General features: G+C 43.9%; 2 protein-coding genes across 6 annotated transcripts in view; one reads left to right on the top strand and one right to left on the bottom strand.

Moving 5' to 3' along the window:
* camta1a (calmodulin binding transcription activator 1a) overlaps positions 1-21,087 on the bottom strand; it is a 305,880-nt gene that overhangs the window by 13,763 nt on the left and 271,030 nt on the right. For 4 of the 5 annotated variants that reach the window (XM_079558153.1, XM_079558154.1, XM_079558157.1 and 1 more), the window contains 5 exons: positions 17,708-17,861; positions 13,119-13,259; positions 9,814-12,056; positions 7,765-7,891; positions 7,086-7,220 (listed from right to left, as the gene is read on the bottom strand). In XM_079558153.1, the coding sequence (XP_079414279.1) occupies positions 7,086-7,220; positions 7,765-7,891; positions 9,814-12,056; positions 13,119-13,259; positions 17,708-17,861 (2,800 nt within the window). The remainder of the gene's footprint in view (positions 1-7,085; positions 7,221-7,764; positions 7,892-9,813; positions 12,057-13,118; positions 13,260-17,707; positions 17,862-21,087) is intronic. The other variant, XM_079558156.1, reaches the window with a different exon arrangement.
* The window catches only part of tnfrsf9a (tumor necrosis factor receptor superfamily, member 9a), a 133,884-nt gene that overhangs the window by 48,367 nt on the left and 64,430 nt on the right, over positions 1-21,087 (top strand). The window lies entirely within an intron of this gene.

Below are 21,087 nucleotides of genomic sequence, written 5' to 3'. Positions count from 1 at the left end.
TGGTGATTTTTAGGTATTTGTTTTGGTCAGGCAATGTATCTAACAGGAGACCTCTTATACAGAGAATAATTTATTTTCTGACACATTAACTAAAAATAAGAACACAACCACAAAAGAAAATACATTTCCTATTGCATGGGAATAAAGCAGCAGTTGGTAGTTGAATGGCTGCCAAAGTTAAGTGCAGACCGACCATATATCCATCTACCATTTGCCCTTCCATAGAAAGATCTTACTGGGTCTGCTGCAGCACCAGAATGTCTGCTGTGAAAAAGCAGACAATGAATTCATGGATGAATAGCCCAGTATTGACCCAAAGAGCAAAAGGCCACACAGGAGAAGCTTACTTCAACCTGGCTGGCAGTGGTCCAGTTCTCCAGGTCAGGATGGATAAAGACTGAATGTTGAATGGACTGTCAGCTAAAATGCCAAGAGCAAACCCAGGGGATTTGCCTTCAGACTGTATTATATAGAGTGAAGAAGAACTGGCTTGATTATTTTTGTTATTACTTATATTTATTTGGAAGACAGTGCATGTATATAAACATGCTAATACACATCCGTTGTCCAGCATTCTCCTTGACAAAGACACTCTGAATACACACAGCAGTGATCACAGACCCTGGAGTTAAGGTGAATCAAGTGTCTTGCCCAAGAACACAAGAGCATGTCATAGCTGGGATCAAACAGCCACCTAAACTCTACCACTGAAACACTGGATGGCACTGAAAATGTTCAGTGAGCTTTGAATTGATGATGGACAACATCCAGCCTTTTATTTTCTATTTGCATGCTGACATGTCAGTATTTTCACAATAGTATTAATGCATCTTTCCATTTATTAAATAAACTAGCTTTATAAATGTTTGTTGGACTTTCACTTTGCACAAAGGAGACATGTCGATCAGATAAAGGAACCCCAGATTTAGAACTAAACTTGTGTCATGTGCTTGTGGTCATGTGTTTTATTTGGGGCAGAGGACTTGGTAATCCAACGCTACTTTTGCCAGTGAAGAACACACGAGAATCAACAGGTCGTTAAATGTATAGCCCCAATCCTCTGAGTTAAAAGTGTTATGAACACGTCGAGCAGGACCTCTCTCTCCCCACACTAACTAAAAGTTGCTGTCCACACATCGGTGGTGCTGAAACTCTGCGATAGCCTAATAACTACTCTGTGTTATACAATACTTTCATATGTGCTAAACAGCGCATATTGTTCACATGCTTGAATGTGTATTGCCAATGTGGCGTAAACGAACGTGAGACGCTGGCCCCGGTCACCTGGGCAGCACTCAGGGATGCGACAGTGTTTCAATGCGCCAGGGTGACGCTAGTTCGTGGTGACCCGATGGGGATGCTTTGTAACATGTGTGGCACTAGCTGAGGATGAGACATTAGGTCCCGTTTGTGATGAAAATGATCTTAAATCGTACACGCTTTAAACCAGCACGTTGGGGAGAACCATGAGCTTGACGCATGGCTTTAGCACTGGAGTGTTGCTTTACTGCAGCGCACGTGTTACAGCACATATCTGTCTTTGTTAACTTCTGTTGTACAAACAGCATTTTTGAACGTTAATGTCCTAATTGACGTGAAAAGCTGCCGTTAAACGCCAAAGAAAAAGTCGTGAGTCACGAGTTAACTACAGCCCTCAACTCTTCGTGCACTGCAGTGAAGCGCAATAACACAAAGTTGGGTCCATATGCGCACAGCACAGCACAGAAAAAAAGTGATAAGCATGCGGGACTAGAACTTCTCAAACATAACAGAAACAGTCCAAACACAAGAGAACACACAGACAGCACAAAAGGCGAGCGCAGCTAACCTTCCACTTTACTATCCATGAGTCAAGTCCGTCTCAGAGACAACACTCTGCCCTCTGTGTCTTTCAGGAAGCGCAGGTGTGTTCCTCTGGCATCCTGACCTAGAGTCCGAACAAACTGCGGGCTGACGGTGCACCACTTGCAGAAGAAAAGTAAATCCACGGCGTGGACTCAACCCCAAGCCCGACAGAGACTCGTCAACAATAGAACAAAGTGAAGAAGAGAGCGACGTGCGGAAAGACGGAGAGAGAGCGCGAACTACTCTCCCCACAGCCCCTCCTCTGCGCGACTTGTTTCAACTCGCTCAGACGCGCATTTTCCAGTGTTCGTAGTAAACGCTGCTTTCCAGCCTGCAGTAAAAAAGACTAATGCCGCTGCCAGGAGACGCCATGCGCACGTGCCGCCGGTAAACAGTCGCCCTAGTTTCCGTGCGCCGTGTCCTTCTGCTTCAGCCTCGGTCGTGCTCGCTGCACTCCTGCTCTTTTATCAGTTCATACTGAACTCCTTCCACAGGACTCTATTGTGGCCGTTTCAACTGGTGGTGCTGCTGTGGCGTGTGGCAGCTCAGTGCGCGCTCATCTCTTTCTTCTCAACGGGCTCTTTACGGTGATTGAAAATAGCGTCTTGCAGTCAAATAAATGTCTGTGTTGTGTTTATAGCTGTTGACCATACTTCGACAAACACGCCCACTGTTCGCTTCTGCATTGTGTGTGCTGCCGCGTGTCACGCCAGTGTTGTACAGGCTACAGGCTACCCAGACATTGTTCTTTCAACACATGGGAGGCTTTCATTGAGCGCTTCCAGCGACTATTTTGACTCTTTTGCTCCCTATGCTCTGAGAGAAGCGGCTTGGTGGGGCGGAGGAGAGGGTTATCTCCTCTGTCTTGCCCATGGCTCCGCACCTGCAGTGCTGCAGAGAAAAAGCGCCCCTTCCCCCACTCTGCATTATGACAAATCAAGGCAGGCAGGCAGCTGTTCCATTAGCACATTATAGCACAGTGAGTCCAGCATGCTACAACAAACTCACAATGCGGGAGTACATAGCATTTCCGCTGCGGAAGAGTGAATATGCCCTGCATGTATACAGTCTGTCAGTCTAGCGAGCGAAAGGGTTAAACAAGTCTGCACACACAGTCACTTTGGTGTGCGGGATTGTGACACTCTATATTTGGGATATAGCCATCAATTTTCCATTCTATGTGGGGCACTTCTTGTCTTTGCACGCCTAATTACACCTGTCCTACTTCTGTAAAAGTTTCCCAAAAGGAACATTTTCATTTCCTTCCATAAACAGCAAAAGAGTTTCTTTCGGAAAAAAACAAACTGTCCTTTTCAGTCCGTTTGACTCTGCTCCACTGTCGCTGTCCACTGGGCTAGTGCTGAAAGCAGGATTTTGGAGCAGAGCAAAACTATTCTGTCTAGGTACTTCATCACACACTTTGTGATCATGTGATGACAAATAGCATTTGTTCAATAACAGGCTTCTCTTTTATTTTACACCAAAGCAGCAGCACAAACTCAAGCTAACAGAATCAAGAACATGTTGAACATATGCAGTTTTTGACACAAACATAAGATTTTATAAAGGACTAAAGGGTTAATAAAAGTAATGTAATAGGGTGGGCTGTTTTCTCTGAGATAGTCAGCTCCTCCTTAACTGCTTCTCTGAATGGGGCGAGAGACACTTGTGCATGAATGGAGTCTGCAGCCTGGTAGTTCCTCCAGCTCTGGATTACTCACTCCCACTCCCTGAAGGGCCGTCTGCAATGCAGCTGTCCTGTGAGCCGCTACTTCACTGTGCCCTACTTTACCCTGTCAGAGCTCAGCACTGCAGCAGGCTCCACAGCAGCACACCAATACAACACAAAAGCTGAGCGCACATGCAGATCATTACAGACTACAAACATTCAATAAAGAGCAATTTCAATAAAGGTTTTTCTCATGGAAACCAAAAGCAGTGACAACATCATGAAGAATAGGTTGCATCCAAAACAATATTGAATTTAATGTCATCATTTCAGATGGAGGGCATAAATCATACAACTCTATTTGTAATTCACTGTTTATTAGAAAAATAATCCAGCAGAAAATCCACGTACAGTATGCCAAACCATGACACTCTTTGTTAAGGACTGGATCCACAGATTTATCAAGATAATCTTGTGGCTTTAAGTCCTTAAAACCGACAACAATTGCACATTTATGATTAAATGAAGCCACCACTTTTTAAGACTACAAATGTCTAATACTGCAGTTCATTTCACAGGCAGAGAAGATAATTCACATTATTTCAGTGTTTGTTCATGTTAAACCTAAACCTAAACCTAAACTTAAATTATGCATCAACAAAAGAATTTCAACCAAAGAATTCTGACCCTATAATGTTGATGTTACACAAATACAACTTGCTAACAGTTTTCATGTAAGACCATGGGAGACCATGGGAGAGCAGCACTGCACAGTCGGAAGCTCTTTTCGTCACTTTAGACACAATTGTTTTTACAGACTGATGAACTGACTCAAAATACATGACGGGACCACTTTGTTTTTTGTTTGATTTTGCATAGAGCAGTTTCAATACACACACATTAGCTGTGAAAAGATAACATACTATTGCCGAGCAGTACCTGTAGCTTTTGTTCACCATTTAGTTACACACATCTTTTGTATTGAGAAACTAAGGCACATGAAATTTGTTGTCTATTCAATGTTGTTTTTATAAAAGCCTGGGTTCATGATTTATGCTTTCCGGGTACTAGACAATGACAGTCAATCATATTGTTACACCAGTGAAGTGGAAAGCTGAAAAAAGGTTCATAAGACATTAGGAATGAAATCTGAGTATTCCATATTTCAAGGATAAAATTAAGCCTTAACCATGCCCCTTATGTGCAGTGCATTTGTGACAGGCTTGAAAGTTACAGTAGGAGTAACTTTCCCGCAAGGGACAATAAAGAATCTAATAATAATAGATTCACATGAGCCAAACAATATAAAAGAGTAAACAAGCGAGCCCTGAAATAACTTGTTCAACTGCAGTCACTAATGGTGTTGATCTGATTGCAGAACACAGTGGGTTCGATTCGCACCTGGATGGGGACTTTCTGTGTGGAGTTTGCATGTTCTCCACGTGTCTGCGTAGGTTTCCTCCGGGGACTCCGGTTTCCCAAACCTTTCAAGTTGCTACTCCCACAATACTGAGGCAAACAAATTTCATGAGCCTATGACAAAGTATGTGTGTATGATCTCATCAGAGTGAAATAACAACTTATAACAAAAGAAATGATCTTCTAATGAGCCGAAGAGAGCTTTAAATAATAAAATAAGTAATAGTAGTAAGTAATAAAAAAGCTTAAGCCATTATCATGATCTGACACCTGACAACTGCATAGATGCAAACTTTCTTACATGATGATGCCCAGGCTGAAGTTTTCAGGCAGCTAAGAGTCTTTTCTAAAACCTATAGGAGTGTAAAAGGGTGCACAGCAACCTCATTTTAAACATTTGCTATTTTTTCAAACTTATTTATAATCTTATTCAAAAATGTTTTAATACAAATCATACACACACACAAAATCAAAACACACAGGGCACAGCACACTCAAATCAATCTGCAATATAGCTTTAATTTAAGACCGACTGTCCATAAATATGTCAGTTTTGGTTTACTATCTTGCTGTTCCATATGATACACTTCTTTTATTTTATTTTATTTTATTTAGTTTGATTAAGAGTATTATTTATTAGTTATGTTACAATTTGATCTGAGGTTGCTCGGGAATATTCCCAATATTATGACTGTTGGTTCCAATGCCTAAACAATTCTTGATTTCATTTTGTATGTCTTTCCAATAATCAGTCTGTTTTGGACCTAATACGTGAGTGTGGTCCCCCCCCTGACCACAGCCCCTCCAGCATCGGTCTGGAGTTCATCCAAACTTGGATGTGACAATTGAGTTCTAAAAAAAACCAAAATCTAATTTTAGTTTTCCACTCAAACTCTCGAAGGACTGGACTATTTGTTATTTTATGTCCCTCCTGCAGCGTCCCTTCCCTGTCCTCATCCTTGACAATTATCTTCATTTCCAATTCCCATTTTCCCTTAATGTCAAAGGTATTCTCTGTGTCGTCCTCTTGGAGTATTTTGTAAGCGTAAGATGCATATCTATTATTAATTGCTCTTTTAATTACTGAAATAAAGAATTGTTCTATATTGGAGAGTGGGACCTGCAAAGAGATTATTTGTAGAAGTCTTGGGGTGGAAGATCATATTTTTGTTGGAGCTGCTGAAAGGACTTCCGCTCTAAACCATTTGCCCCAGCATGATAAGCCTTTTTCAGCCCAGTTTTTTAAACCAGGGCCAGGAGGAAACTCTGGATTATGATGAATTCGTATTAATTTGCAAATCAAACTAGGGAGATTCAGTACTTTCTAACATTTGACCATATAAACAAGGTAGTTTTAACCCATTCATTTACACTTTTATTTTTATTTTAACCATACAACTGGGTTTATGAAAGAAACTGTATGAAGAAATATTTCTGGACAATCTTCCATATTGCATCATATCGATTCTTTGTCTTGGCAAACCCACGCCAACGTGAACCTCAGTTAAGCTGCAAAACAATATTTTTTTTTTTTAATTTGGTAAATTCAATCCTCCAAGTTCTTTTGGACACATACTGTAACTTTAATTCTTGGACGCTTATTCTGCCAGATAAATTTACAGAGCCATTTGTTGAGGGTTGTAAATGAAGACATTGGAATTGGTAGTGATTGAAACAGTTTCTATCACTACCAATATGGACTTAATAACAAAGATCTCTCTCTGCACCGAAGGAACTCAGAGGCACCCTCAGTCAGTTTGTGTCAAGCCGAGGCTGACGCTAAATTCGACACATCAAAAACAAAATATTCCACAGTATGTTATGAATGGTAAAAATGTCTTTCCTTCAGATGATTCAGTACTGAAGACCTCTAAATATGGTATGTATTTGTATGCATTTCTAAGTGTCATCAATAATTTATTACAATGCACTGCAGCATAACATCAGTAATCAAAAGTGTCCAAGTGGGATGGGGACACATACTAGTGCAGGTGTTATTGGTCTAAAGAAAGACATTTCCAGCTCGATTAATTTAATGGACTTTGTTTAAGTATCATGTCTGAGATTCCCTGTTTAATCAAAAGTTTATTTGGCCAAGAAACCTCTGTCAGCCTTTGCAGCATCCTTTGACCATATGAATATAATGTCCTACCGTCCAGGGAGAGCCAGTCGTGCTGTGAAGAGGGCAGTGAGGGGAGCGCCCGGGCCTTGTATTCGAACACCACAGAGTTGGAGATGATCTGGTTACTAACTGCCACCTGCAGAGTCACCAGGCCGGTGTCGTGCGCTGTGTACACATTTTACAGTAACACATTAGTGACTTTATATGTATACATTGAATTTGAAGTGGATAAGACTCAAAGATTATATTATATAGTAAAAACTACTTGTAACATAAACAAGCTTAATATTTGAGGAAAACATATGCAATTATGGAGTTATAAAGCATCTTGCTGAACTGCTTGTCATCAAACAAAAGCCTGTGTTATTTGATAAAAAATTAAAAACATTGTCTGGTTTCAACAGACCCTTCTCCCCACACTTGTCTGCAAACACAATAAAATGCAATGGGGCAAAATGAATAAAAAGTGTAAAAAGTAGGTCCAGGCCTAAGGCCGCATTCTTGAGGAGGGCAAGAGTGTTACTTTTCAAATTTTCAAATACTTTTGCTATTTTTTTAATTTTTATTTTCATAAACTGTTTAAATAAAAATCTCAATCAATCAACCTTTATTTGTATAGCGCTTTACAACAGCACCCGCTGAACCAAAGTGCTTTCCATAAGTGCAATGCAGGATGGGTATTGGGCTACATGGGCAGCTTGGTCCTCACCTGGGCAGTAGCAGCGCAGTACCCCGGGCTGGATGAGGGAGGCAGGGACAGAGATCTGGTCAAACAGGCAGCTGTAGCTGGAGCTGGCCTCCTGCCAAGGTCCAGTGATGAGCACCTTCACCCCTCCCTGTTCACCACAACAAAACGACAGTCAGTCACAGTCCGGCGAAGGCAAGGCCCCGACATGTATGGCGCTGTTCTGCCATCTACTGCTCAAAGGTGCGAATTACACCAAGGAAAGCAAAGACAGGACTCTGGTGACATCATGTGGTGGGACTGTGTCATTTCATGGAAAGCATAAAACAATATTCTAGCAACCAATTCATTTTCAGCCTACTCCATTTTGAGCATCCACAATTGTACATGAATTTTAAAAGAAGAAATGAAATGAATGCAAATTGCTCAAATAAACTAAACAAAATGTATACTCCATACAAACAAATATATGATGACGGAAGAGGAAAATGGTTTTCTTCAATAGAAAATTGCTAGATATTTGCTGACATGTAAAAAACACAAAAACAAAAACAAAAACAGAACAGAACAGAACAGAACACACACACACACACACACACACACACACACACACACACACACACACACACACACACACACACACACACACACACACACACACACACACACACACACACACACACACACACACACACACACACACACAAATACTACTGCTTAAAAGCACACTGCGAATAATTTTGGATTATACTTTTGCCATCAATAAAAAACATACTCCTAATGGCCAGCTAGACGCAGAACAGGTTAATTTTGCAGTGGGTAAAGAATTTATTTTAAATTAGAACTTAACCTATTTAAATCTCATATTTGGCTGCCTACAATGTGCATTTTAAGGCATTATTTAAACAATGAAAATATCTGTCATAAAATAAATCTGTGGCAAATAATGGCAAATAAACTGAATCTGAATCTATATTTTGAGTGAAATGTTGCGTCACGTGGTGTGGCTAAAGGACCAAGGGCTCAGAGTTTTGTCAGGTCAGAGGGTCAGGACACAAGGGATATTTTTTTGCAGAAAACACTCCAATTTCAATTATTTGTTTGATCCATCTGTCCATCCATCTATTTTCTTTCACTTTATCCGGGGCCGGGTGGCGGGGGCAGCAGTCTCAGCAGAGATGCCCAGACTTCCCGATCCACGCACACCTCCTCCAGCTGTTCTGAGGGGACCCCGAGACACCAGGCCAGCTCGGAGACATAGTCCCACCAGCGTGCCCTGGGTCTTCCACGAGGCCTCCTCCCAATAGGACATGCCTGGAACACCTCCCGTGGGAGGCGACCAGGAGGCATCCGAAACAGATGCTCTAGCCACCTCAGCTGGCTCCTTTCGACGTGAAGGAGCAGCGACTCTACTCCGAGCTCCTCCCGGGTAACTGAGCTCCTGATCTCGAAGGGTGCGCCCAGCCACCCTATGAAGGAAACTCATTTCGGCCGCTTGCATCCGAGATCTTGTCCTTTCGGTCATGACCCAAATCTCATGACCATAGGTGAGGGTGGGAACGTAGATCGATCGGTAAATCAAGAGCTTTGCCCCGACTCAGCTCCCTCTTCACCACGACAGACCGATACAGCGACCGCATCACTGCTGACGCCGCACCGATCCGTCTATCGATCTCACGCTCCATCCGTCCCTCAATCGTGAACAAGGCCCCGAGATACTTGAACTCCTCCACTATTTGTTTGATATAAGTGCTTATTGATAATTATGTTTTTTTATTGGAAGGGAAATCATTACCATTACCATTATATGAAGGGAGAGTTTTAGAGGGTGCAAGGGGACAAACTCCCCTGAAAAAAAGATTCTTAATCTCAGTGGGACTTTCCTGGTCAAATAAAGGTCGAATAAATGCAAAAAATTTGTATCTAAATAAAAAATAAATAGTAATAATAATAATAATACAAAAAGTAATAACAAAAAGCCACTGTTAATTCTGTGGGCGAATTTTAAGAAGGATTAAAATTAAAACAAATGTTTCTTTTCTGTTCTAAAGCAGAAAGCACCACGTGACTCACCTCAGGGTAGGACCACTCGGGGGAGTAGTCTGTGACCATGAAGAGGCGTCCTGTGGCCTGGAGCATCCCCAGAGTCCCCTGGGCGACAGCAGCATTCACCACCTCTGCTACATTCATGTAGGACAGTGAACCTGCCTCTCCAGCAGTCCCTCCACCGCCCGCGCCCCCACTCAGGGACTGGGGACTGCAGCACGGCTGAAGGCAGAGGTCTGAGGTGTTGTAGCTGGTGCCCCTGGCCTCTCCATCCTCCTGGCCATGTGGGGGTGCTCCATTGGCTGTGTTCTGAGCATCTGAGCATTGTGAGGTCACGAGCTGGTGGGCATACAGTGCTCCTCCTCCTGCCATCGCTGTCCCACTGCCATCCACCGAGATGAAGTCATTAATGAGGTCAGAAAACTGGTTTCCAAAAGAGATATCAAAGTGGTCCAAGTTGATCTCCATGCCGGGCCCACCGGCCCCTCCGTTACTGCTCGCTCCTGTCAGACCTTGGTGGTTGTACAGACCCTGAACCATGGCGGAGCCCTGTAGGAGGGGCTGCAGCTGCTGCTGAGAGCGTCCTCCACTATCACTGTTGTTGTTCCCGTTATGAAGACCCTCTGCTCCTCCTGAACCATCCCCGGTCTGCTGTAGATAGTGCTCTGTGACTCCTCCATCACCATTTCCAGGCCCACAGGCCTGAATGTGATCACCTGGCTTCAACATACCATCAGTGCCATTTTCTGAAGCCCCAGCCTGAGCAGAGTTGACATTGTTCTGTCGCTCTAAACTTACTTCTTCATGTTCCGTGCCCAAACCAGGGAAGGTGCCCTGGTACTGCAGAAGCTGTAGGGAGCCAGGTTGCGTCCCCTCTGTGGGAGAACCCCCGTTACAGTTTGCCCTGTGCGGCTGGTGGTGGTGGTGGTGGTGGTGGTGGTGGCTGTTGCTGCCGGGGGAATCAGACTTCACCTGCAGGCCCATATAAGCCCCCGAGTCATGGTTGTGCTCCATCAGGTGTGTCTTCTGCCCCATGTTGGGCCTGCCAGGCTGGGCCTGACTGTTCTGAGCGCTGTCATGGAGGAAGAAGTTGGGCGATTGGTTCTGGTGCTGCATGTGGGGACTAGTTATGGACTGACCGTAGCTTACTGCTGTTGCATTGGAAGTATAGTCCTGCTTAGAATCAATGGCACTGAAATCCATCTGTTCCAGAGTAGTGCTGGGACTCAGACCTCCACCAGAGGGCAGCAGAGAACCAGCTGGGGTCAGACCAAGGCCAGTCTGGCCTGAACTTGCTCCTGATGGCACTGCACTGCCACAGTTCCCAACGGGCCCCACCTGGAAGCCTGCCTCCTTAGCCAGCTGCTGCTCAAAGGAAGTGTCTTCAGTCTTGATATTTTTTACTAAAGCTGCGTTGAATGTATAGCTGTTGTCTGACAAAGAGGGAGACTGCTGCAGGCCGTTAGAGTTACTGTTGCCATTGCAGGAGGAGTTTGAAGAAGAGTTGCCTTCTGTCTTTAATGCACTGCCCCCATAGGTCTGCCCCTGCTTAGGGTTGTTCAGAAAGCAGTCCGGGTCAAAATTCATGTTGGTTTCAGGGATTTTGAGGCTTCCAGCGTCAAGACTGCTGGAGAGCACCAGTTCCTCAGACACCCCCGCGGAGGACAACATGGACAGGCTGTCTCCTGCTGCAGAGCCGGGCTCCCCTACCCCTGCTCCAGGGAAAGCAAACTTGTGTCTGTCTGCAGCCACAGACAGAACCAGGCCCTGAGAGGCGGCGTCAGGGCCCATCAGGTGGGAGTTGGGGCCCCCACTGGGAGACATGCTGTAGACGGGGTCTCCGGTCACCTCTGACATAAAGACGTTCTGAGACAGACTGGACATAACGGACGCCACATGGCCCATACCAGTCACCACAGGACTGTCAGCCAGGTCCGGGTCACTGTTCAGCCCACTGCTGATGGAGACAGGCGAGTTCTGGGTGGTGTCGGGCACCTCCACCTGGTTTGTGGAGGTCACCTCTGTGCTGTTCTGATGGAGCAGGACGGGCTTGTGGACCTTTCCGTTGCGTTTCTCTCTTGTGCTGCCCCCTCCTCCTGCTCCGGAGCCTTTGCCTGTGCCGTGGGAGCTGTGCTCGGTTTTCCCCTCTGATACATCATTGTTTTGCACCTCCGAGTGGGAGCTGTACGCCCCGGAGCGCGGGTCCACCTTCGGGGAGATTATTCGGTGTTTGGCGCTGTTGCATTTGTGGTGCACACTGCTGCCTGCACCTACAGGGAGAACAGAACAGGGGATTAGGCCAGAAAAAAGAGGGCAGTAAGTAAAAAAAATGTAATAATGCATTTCCTACTTCTATTATGCAGGGTTGTGAAGATCAAAAATGACAACAAACCTTTTGAATTGAATAAACAATATAGACAGAACAGCAACATATATGTCCACGTTTTTTTGCTACCATTTTATAGTTTGTGAAAGCAATTTACATACAATTTTAATCTGAAAAATCATCCATGATGTCCAAAAGTCTATCACAATACTGAAACACGCACATGAATAACAAAACACACACATTAATAAACACACCACAAATATCCAAACATAACAGCAAACATGATTATGGAAGGGCTTCACTGTGATTGGGTGGACTGTCTGATTTCTTGCTTGTAAGACATTTAAAAGTGCTACAGTAGTTTACTTGAGCATTTACGGAATCTTTTCTTAAATTGCATTTGTTCATGACTAATTTTATTGATTTTATTTAAACTATAAAGCCAGACATAAATTTGTTGAAGACAACTGGTGCAGCTATAAACCTTTTTTAATTCAGGTGAGCGTTAGTCAGTAGTGAGTGGTTAGTCAGCGGAATGTGTGGGTAACGTCCTGTTTGCTCATGACTATTTCCTGTCCCCATTTTTAAGATAAAATACAAGTAAATTAGTCCATATTGTAGCACTATTTTAACATGAATTATGCATTAAATTAACATTAGTCTTTAGCTTCAAGATTAAAACACCTACATTTCCAAACAAAACAGTCCCAACAAGACTTTTTAACATGTTTTAAGTGACCAGCCTAGTGTTTAACTATATACCACACGGCAGACTCCCCAAAGTAATAAAACAAGGACAGGAAACAGTTATGAGCACAGGAAGTTAGCCAGAACTCCCCTTTATTTGAGTGTGTGCTTTACAACTACCAGGGATGTTGTGGAATTCTTTACGCATAAGTGTTCAGATTTTTAATAGATCAATGTTGTAATAAAGTAAAACAACACGCTGAACAGGACAGATTGGATACTAAATTTGCTTGCACATTTTCTCGTGAGCACATACCCAGGGTGCCGGTGCAGAGGCAGTTGTGAGTGCGAGGAGGGGGCTTAGTTTGGTGGCTGTCCAGAATCTGCTGCACGAGCTGCTCCACTGAGAAGCCAGAGCTGCTGTTCCCATTGCTGCACGTCCACTTGATGCCATGAACTGTGTGAGAGAGGACACAGGCCGGTCACAACTTCCACTGCCAACATGTGTATCCTATCACTCATTTATTTACATTATCAGATTGGTGCAGCAAGGGTGACTGTCAACTACATCGTTTTATTCTGATAGCTTCTTAAAGACCACAAAATTAAGTCTTGTTCTGGCGTTTATACTCTTGGACAGAGTTTTTCTACACTTTGTATGCTAAATAACGTTTATGCATTGGACAAAGCTGTTTAGATCAACAAATGCCTTTCAGTGCAGCAACACATTTTTGATTAGAGTCTGCCGCCCCCTGCAGGCAGACGTTTGAAGAAAAGTCCGTAGCAATTTTGGTTGCGTCAATACTTCTTACTGGTGGGTAGAATTGACCATGTGAGTTCTTAAAGTTTGACACTTCCTGGTTATTTGCAATTAATAAACATAAAAAAATATAAATATGGTCTGAGAAATGGGTTTATACATGTAAGTGTGGTCCATTTCAGTTGTGGTTCATCAGCTGAAGAGCTGGTGTGGAGTCTGAAATATAGCAAGGCTTTCAGGGTCGTCAATAACGATGGACTGACAGCGCCCCATAGTGTTCAGCGCGGGCTAATGAAGCTCGTTCATGCTAGCAATTTGGATGTTTTTTTTTGGGGGTGAAAATAAATATAGCAAAAGGAAAAATATTGAAGTTGCACATGTTAAGACAAACATGTGGTCAGAATGAAAAGCCTGTGTCCAATGGTGACTTAAAACGTTCCAGTTTACAGTCCATCAGACCAATGGACTTCAGGACCCACTTCCTTATCATTTCTGTAAGAATGAGGCTATAATTTGTCCTTCACTATTGATGGTCTGTGGTTGTCCATTGTAATTTGTTCATGGCTTTATTGTGCCCCCTGGTGGCTGCTTATCTCAAGCGCACCGCTGCTCTCAGTAGTTCTGTGTGAATGCAGATGAAGGTGACCGCAGCCCTGCACTCGCTCTCCACTGGGACCAACATTACCTCAGTGCTACTGCTCTGAGGAGACACACCTCCACACCCTAAGTCACTGCTGAATGACCACTTCAGTCTGATGGTCAGCAACATACTGCCCACTGTACCTAAAATATACAGAGATAAAGGATGTAGATCTGACAATTTGTCTTTTGTAAAGTCCCACTCAAATGAAGACAAAAATGAATGCCAAGAGACAAAAGATAATGTCCTGTATAAAGTCAGCGCTGCTTGTCAGTTTTTTCAGCAATGCCATTAACATCAACCCCAGACCTCTGTTGGTTTCACATTTTACTCATGTATTATTTCATTAATTATGCCCGTATCTGTCTGAGCCTAAACACAGAGCGGCTGCTGGTGTAAAAGGCTGTTCCTTTTCTGTCCTAATAATTACTGAACACACAACAGTGCCTGTCTAAAGCACTCATCAGACTGTGGCTCTGAGTCACGCTCAGCTCTGACAGTGCAATGGAAACATTACAGAGGAGAGGGGCCATTATCACAAACTGTAAAGTGAGAGGCGGCTGATGCATTGAGATCCCCTCATGGAACAAGGCCTGCAGGCGGCTGCGGGACACAAGTGCATCCAATCTGCCAAAGTGTCTGAAAGAATGAGAGCCTCATCCCACATCTTACAGCCACCATGCAGCCCCGCCCCATTTGTCCAAACAGTCTCATCTTTCCCCTGGCCTGATCCCTCATGCCACAACCGCCAGAGCCATCTTCAAGCTTCATCTCGAAAGACATCTGCCCCTGAGGCTGCCAGTTGTTGACGAATAGTTACCAGCATGTCTGCCTGTCTGCTCTTTTCACTCAGGGTTATGTTCCAAAGCGGACATGACAGAAGCAGTGCCACAAGGTCTAATCCTGGAGCGTGCAGCATCAAAGCGGCTGCAAACATCTCAGTCTTGATGACTACATCTTATCACGGGCCACCTCACACACTTGTCACACAGGCATATCCCTCATTTTGGACACATTAAGAAACACTGTAATGATGTGTGTGATGGTCCTAAGACAGCGCTGTAATAGTGTCTGTGATGGTCAGCTGCAGCCCTGGCACTGTCTGTCTGAATGTTTGTTAAAGCTATGGGCAAAGGTGGAGTAATGTGTCTGGACCATTAGACCGAAGCTGGAGCTCAGTAGAGGTGTATCATGGGTAATGCCACTCTGTGCCTCATCAAACACAGAGGTGTGAAGGAGGAGCAGGTCACACAGAGCTGTGCTCTGCGGGTTTATATCTGCTTCAGTGCGGCGTGAGAATGTTTTTGTGCCTGTGCTTTTGCTTTATAGAATAAGCTCATCAGATCCTTCAAACTCCTTTGATGTGGTTGTTTTTGTGTCAATAAAAGTGCCACATAAGAGAGAATTTATTATATTTATGATAGGAGAATAACAAAAGGCTTAAAGGGTAAGACAGGGGGTTTATCACTGGCTCTTTGTATTTACGGAGGACTGTCAACCACAGTCTAAAATATTAACTTATCACAGTCCTGTGAAAAGGTATTGTAAAACTAAGAAAGAAACGGCCCATCTGATTTTGTAGTCAAAGACACGTCGACTCTTTTCAAGTTCTGAGATGTAAGAGATTTCCCAAAGAAATGCTAAGCATCAGGAAAAATGAAAGTGGAAATATCTACATTTAGGTCAGTTTATGAAAAATGCATGAAGTGTTAAGAACACATCTTTTATTAATATGATAATATGGATATGGATATTCATAACCCCACAGTGGCAGGCCAATGTGCAATAATCTGCTGAACCCACTAGATGGCAGAGTTGCTCCATCAAATCGCCAGAGTTAAAGCAGCTCAGGACTGGGAGATGGAGGGATGGAAGAGAGGAACAAAAGAGAAGAGGGGTTTCTCTGTCTGCAGCCCCTCAGTCGTCTGAAGCTAGAAGGCATCTACACTCAGTCTCTTCATCCCAACAACTCCCAAAGTTAATGACTTCACGCATTACTGCAAATGGATCTTGGTTTTTACATTAGAGCACAGATGTAATGAATACAGTGGGCTGGCGCTGCTTAGTGGCTGTCCCGGGGTAAGGCTTTATGTTAAAATAAAGCTGATAGCACAGGGAGTGCAGAGGGGAGAACTTTACTCATTCTAGTCTGGGCTGCCTTTTCAGTATGCAGCCGGCATGTGAGTGTGTGCTTGTAAAGCTGCTGACACCTTCCTCTTTACCTGGCCACATCACCTATAATTGGCTATTGGAATATCAGTCACAGGCCTGCTAGCCCTTTCCAGACACACCCAAATCACAGTCAGCCTGTTAACACTATCTGAGCAGCTCTCTCACAGATCTGTCTTCAGTGCACTGCCAAGTCCCCGCTCGGCCATTATCATTATCAGACAAAACGCTGTCTTTTCCACCAAACATTCCTCCTTCTGTCTCGGACTAATAAAAACACCAAGCACATCACATCGCATTAGCAAAGAGGGTAGGAACCAGGATCAATCCAGTGATGAGGGAGAAAGAACAGGGTGGGTGCGGGGCATTTGTGGTGAGTCAGACATTTTCGCTCCCACGTCCTACATGAATCAATAACCTGCCCCCGTCCCGACTTCCTGCAAAGGCCAGAGAGGAGGCGCTCTGTCAGCCTGTCCGGTGCCCTGCTGTAGAGGTCCAGGGAGAAGATCTGACCTGCGACCGCATAGGCAGGAAGACAGCTCACATGATGCAGTAGTAGAAGTCTGAAAACAGCGGCGAGGGCACTTACTGTACTGTATGAGCTAATAGGTTGTGTTCATGTGGCATCATAAGTTTCTAAAAAGCCTATGAGGTGTGGGTATTTGTGTCAATGCGGATGTTTCGATGGTTTCTGAATGAGTGCTATCTCTGAAAATGACTGGGTTAGCACTCAAAATTAGATAACGCTCTATTTTCTTGAAATAAGATTGTTGTTGATGTTTTTTTTCTTAATTTTATTTTATTTAAAAGGTCAATCTTGTTCATTAACCATGTTACTATAAAAATAATAAATAAATTCAGCAATAAGGGGAAAAAAATAACTGCTCAGCTTCAGGCTTAAATGTCGTTTATGTTTTTTTTCCCGCTCTAAAAACAGTAAATAGCCCACAGACCTATATGAAGATAATGTCACATGTCATGAATGTCATTGGTAACGGCATGGCCACCAAAGCCAAGTGTCATGTGTCAATGCTATGAGTTATGAAATGTGTTATTGTTCTGACACAGACCGGAACAATGAAAGTGCACACTCCCTATTGGCCCCTGCTCTCCGTCTGAAATGATGACATCAGATTTGAAAACGCCGTGAACGCAAACCTATTCAAGTAGACGTTAAATAATCCTCTGAATAAACTAGGTCCGGGATCCGCAGCGAAAAGACTATTAAGGACTTTTTATGGCGGGGCTGTGAAAGTACAGTATGTGAATAATGTGCGATGGTGGGGACAGGGATCGATCAGTGCATACTTGTGAATTGCATTAGTCTATTACTCACACATCGGCTTGAGCTGGCCAATCAACTCCTCCTTGGTCCACTTTGCCCACTCCTTCTTGTCCGTATTGATGGAGCACAGGATCGGGCCGCATGGTTTCCCACAATCCTCGATGGCAGGGACATTCAAATAGTGGACGAGCACGATATCAGGGTTCTGTGGAAAGGGAGAGCAGACCGGACAGCAGCGGTTATTGACAGGTTTGGTTGGGAGAAATAATAAGGGAGCTTATCACTCAATATTATTCATAGAGCGGGTTCAAACACAAACACAGATGACCCAATAATATGACAAGCTAGAGTGCACTAAAAACTCCAACTGGCCATGCTATTTGCTCAGTCAGTGTTGAAAGCCAATAAGTAAGAATAAGTCTTTAACATGGTTTTAGTGTGCTCAAGAGACTGTGCAGCTCTAATTATGTGGAGAGGCAGGCTGTTCCACAGTTTGGAAGCTGTGACTGAGAATGCCCCGTCCCCTCTGCTCAGAAACCTCTAAAAATAATAACGCGCTTGTCATGTAGCACTTCTCCACATGCTTGAAATACGCACAATTTGCACTTTTCCTTAATCGATACGACACAGTTCCCGACAAATGGCACACATTTCCCTAAACACTGCACGCAGTCTTTTTTTATTAGAACCCGATCCACGAAGCACCGCACTCGTGGGTCGGACTGGCACTTTCTTGAAAAGATGTGAACTTTGTCGACAACATCTACACACACACATACACGGAGCTGAGATAACACACTGCACAGCGAAACAAAGAACAGTATTCAGGGTCAGGGTCTCTTCATGAACAGGTTAACTTCTTGTATCATGTGGGAGGGAGTGAATGTTTGACAAATGTGATGAGAAATATGTCAAATCATTCGGTGAGAAAACTGTTCGGCATTCATTCACTATACATTCATAACCACAGCTGAGGGGAAAGCGTGGCTACGGCCCCTTTAACCATCACAAATCCTTCACGCTTATATACCACACTCACAGTACATTGGTTTGTGGGCCAATGCTCCAACCCCTGAGCCACTGCCACCCCGTATACGCAGATTCCACAACGCATTTGCAAGGCAAGTTAATTATGACAAAGGCAAACGGCTCTTCTGTGTGTTTTACAGTGCACCCATTCATTTTTATGCGCCGATCCGTAATTATATTGTGTCCTGGTGTAACACACTTATGGCATTTTGTCAAGTCCTCCCACATGGCGAGTTGATGCCCTCAATTAACTGTGGCACTATTTACCGAGACAAAACCCAACATTTTCCATCTGTATACTGTTACTCGGTTACCTCGGCAAATCCACCAAATTGACGACATTTGAATAATAGCTACAATTTAGAAGGAATATTTTGCGAGTGCGTTTATGAAAAGCGCTGCCACATTCAAATAAGTGTTGTGTTTGTTCTGGGCCTTATTGCCTTCAATTTGTCCTAAGCATCTACTACTTGCTATTACGCCGGCACAAACGCGATAGGCAAATGACCGTGCGCTGAATGCAAAAAAAAACAACACAAACAACAAAAACAAATGCGTGTACAGCCCCTTGGAAGGCCCGGCCCGCGCACACATAAGCGGGCACGTGGCTAAACAAGACATGGGAATCGACAAACCAACAAAGACCTTGATGGTGAAAAATGCAGTGACAACATGCGTGTGAGAGTGCGGTTTGAAGCTTCATCAGGACTAAGTGGGGAATAAATCACGCCGCTGCTACTGTAGGTCCGTGCTCCCTCTCAGTGCGAGCCATTAATCTGCAACTACACCCCTTACCCCCACCCAGCAGCCCGCGAACCACCCCATCCACCCCCCACCCCTCGCCGTGGCAACATGTAGACTTATTCCAAGATTCAGACACAGATCTTTGCGGCCCAAAGATCTTCTCGAGCAACTTCACAAACGTTAAAGGTCCCACAGTACAGTATATATGGTCAGAATGAAACGTGGCAACAAGAAGGTTGTGGGTTCAATTCCTGGACTGCGTGTGCCTTTGTGTGTGGAGTTTGCATTTTCTCCTCATGTCTGGGATGTTTCCTCTCATGATCTCATCAAATTAAAACATGCTCATTCGACTGAATCTTCCAGGAAGTGGGGCATTAAAGTGCATATGTTTAATGCTTTTGAAAATATGACTTATTTTGAAGGATAACATCAGTTGCAAGTTCATCAGTTGCATGATTGTCATTTTATTGCAGTGAAGCAGCCATTTTAATGATTTTAATGTTGGGTAGAAAAGTTATTTCTATTTGAATTTTTAAGATGCTGACCGGAAGTGACATAGATAGAGGTAAAGTTCCAATTTGATTCATTTCCCATTGAAATAACATGGTTGGCACGGCAACAGTTTAAAATGGTTTGCCTTTATCTATGTCACTTCCTGTCCGTGTCCAATAAAGATATGAAACTATGAACACCACAAAAATGGCCAAACAAAAGAAAGCTGGGTACAATCTGAAATATAACTGTGCTAACTATGTTTTAGCAAAATTTGTGTCTAATGTATCATGTGCACTTTATGCAAATTCAACCTTTTCAAGCCTTTTACATGTTGCAGTATGTTGTTCTCTCACCAAAACCATACCTGAAGTTGTTTTTCGATCTTTTTGTAATCTTAGAATCTTTCCCAGTGGCTTTACTTTGCACTGTGGCGGACACTCAAACAATCCTCCTTTTCCCAAATAGCTCCCCCTGAGGTCCAGGAAATGCTGTCCTCACCTCTCGACCTCTTGTTAAGCTTAACCCTGTCATCGCGAAGTGAAAACACTCGATATTCCTTCACTGCAGTTTATTTCCCCCTCCTCTTTAAGGTGATGGGGAGCAACAGGAGGGGGGAGTGGGAGGGGCTTATCTTAGCTCGCTCAGGGGATCAGGAAGTGGAACTACTATTTTGTTTTAGCAGTTTCAAATCAATATTGTATTTCCTAACCAGCAAAGTGTAAGACAGTGATAATGAAGGATACCACGATACGGTGTCCTTTAATTTAACTACTACTTAATGTGCATGTTTTAGGCAGAAAACTGACTTGGAGGGGAATCTATCACGAGAATCGGACCAGAGGGCTTCTGGCTACGAGGCAGGATTGCCATGAACTCAGCCACAGAGCCTCAGATTTCCCCCTGTTTGTTGTCACTGCTGTGGACTGTGTGGATGGAGAAGGCACGGGGAGGTTTATGATGCCCCCCAGATGGCGCCGGCAGCTGTGTCAACAACCAAGACAGGCCCCAACTCTTTGCTTGGAGAGAGTGTGCCAAATGTGGACAAGTTCATTTCATTATTAGGGCAGCAGCAGCAGCAGCGTGTGCGCAGAGGAGACCGCAGCTCACTCACAAGTTCATGAGAGTAGAAAGAAAGAAAGAAAGAAAGAAAGAAAGAAAGAAAG

Source organism: Gobius niger (assembly GCF_951799975.1).
Source record: "Gobius niger genome assembly, chromosome: 6".
Classification (NCBI taxonomy): domain Eukaryota; kingdom Metazoa; phylum Chordata; class Actinopteri; order Gobiiformes; family Gobiidae; genus Gobius; species Gobius niger.
Note: the sequence above shows the minus strand (reverse complement) of the source record. Positions and strands in the feature narration are given on the sequence as shown.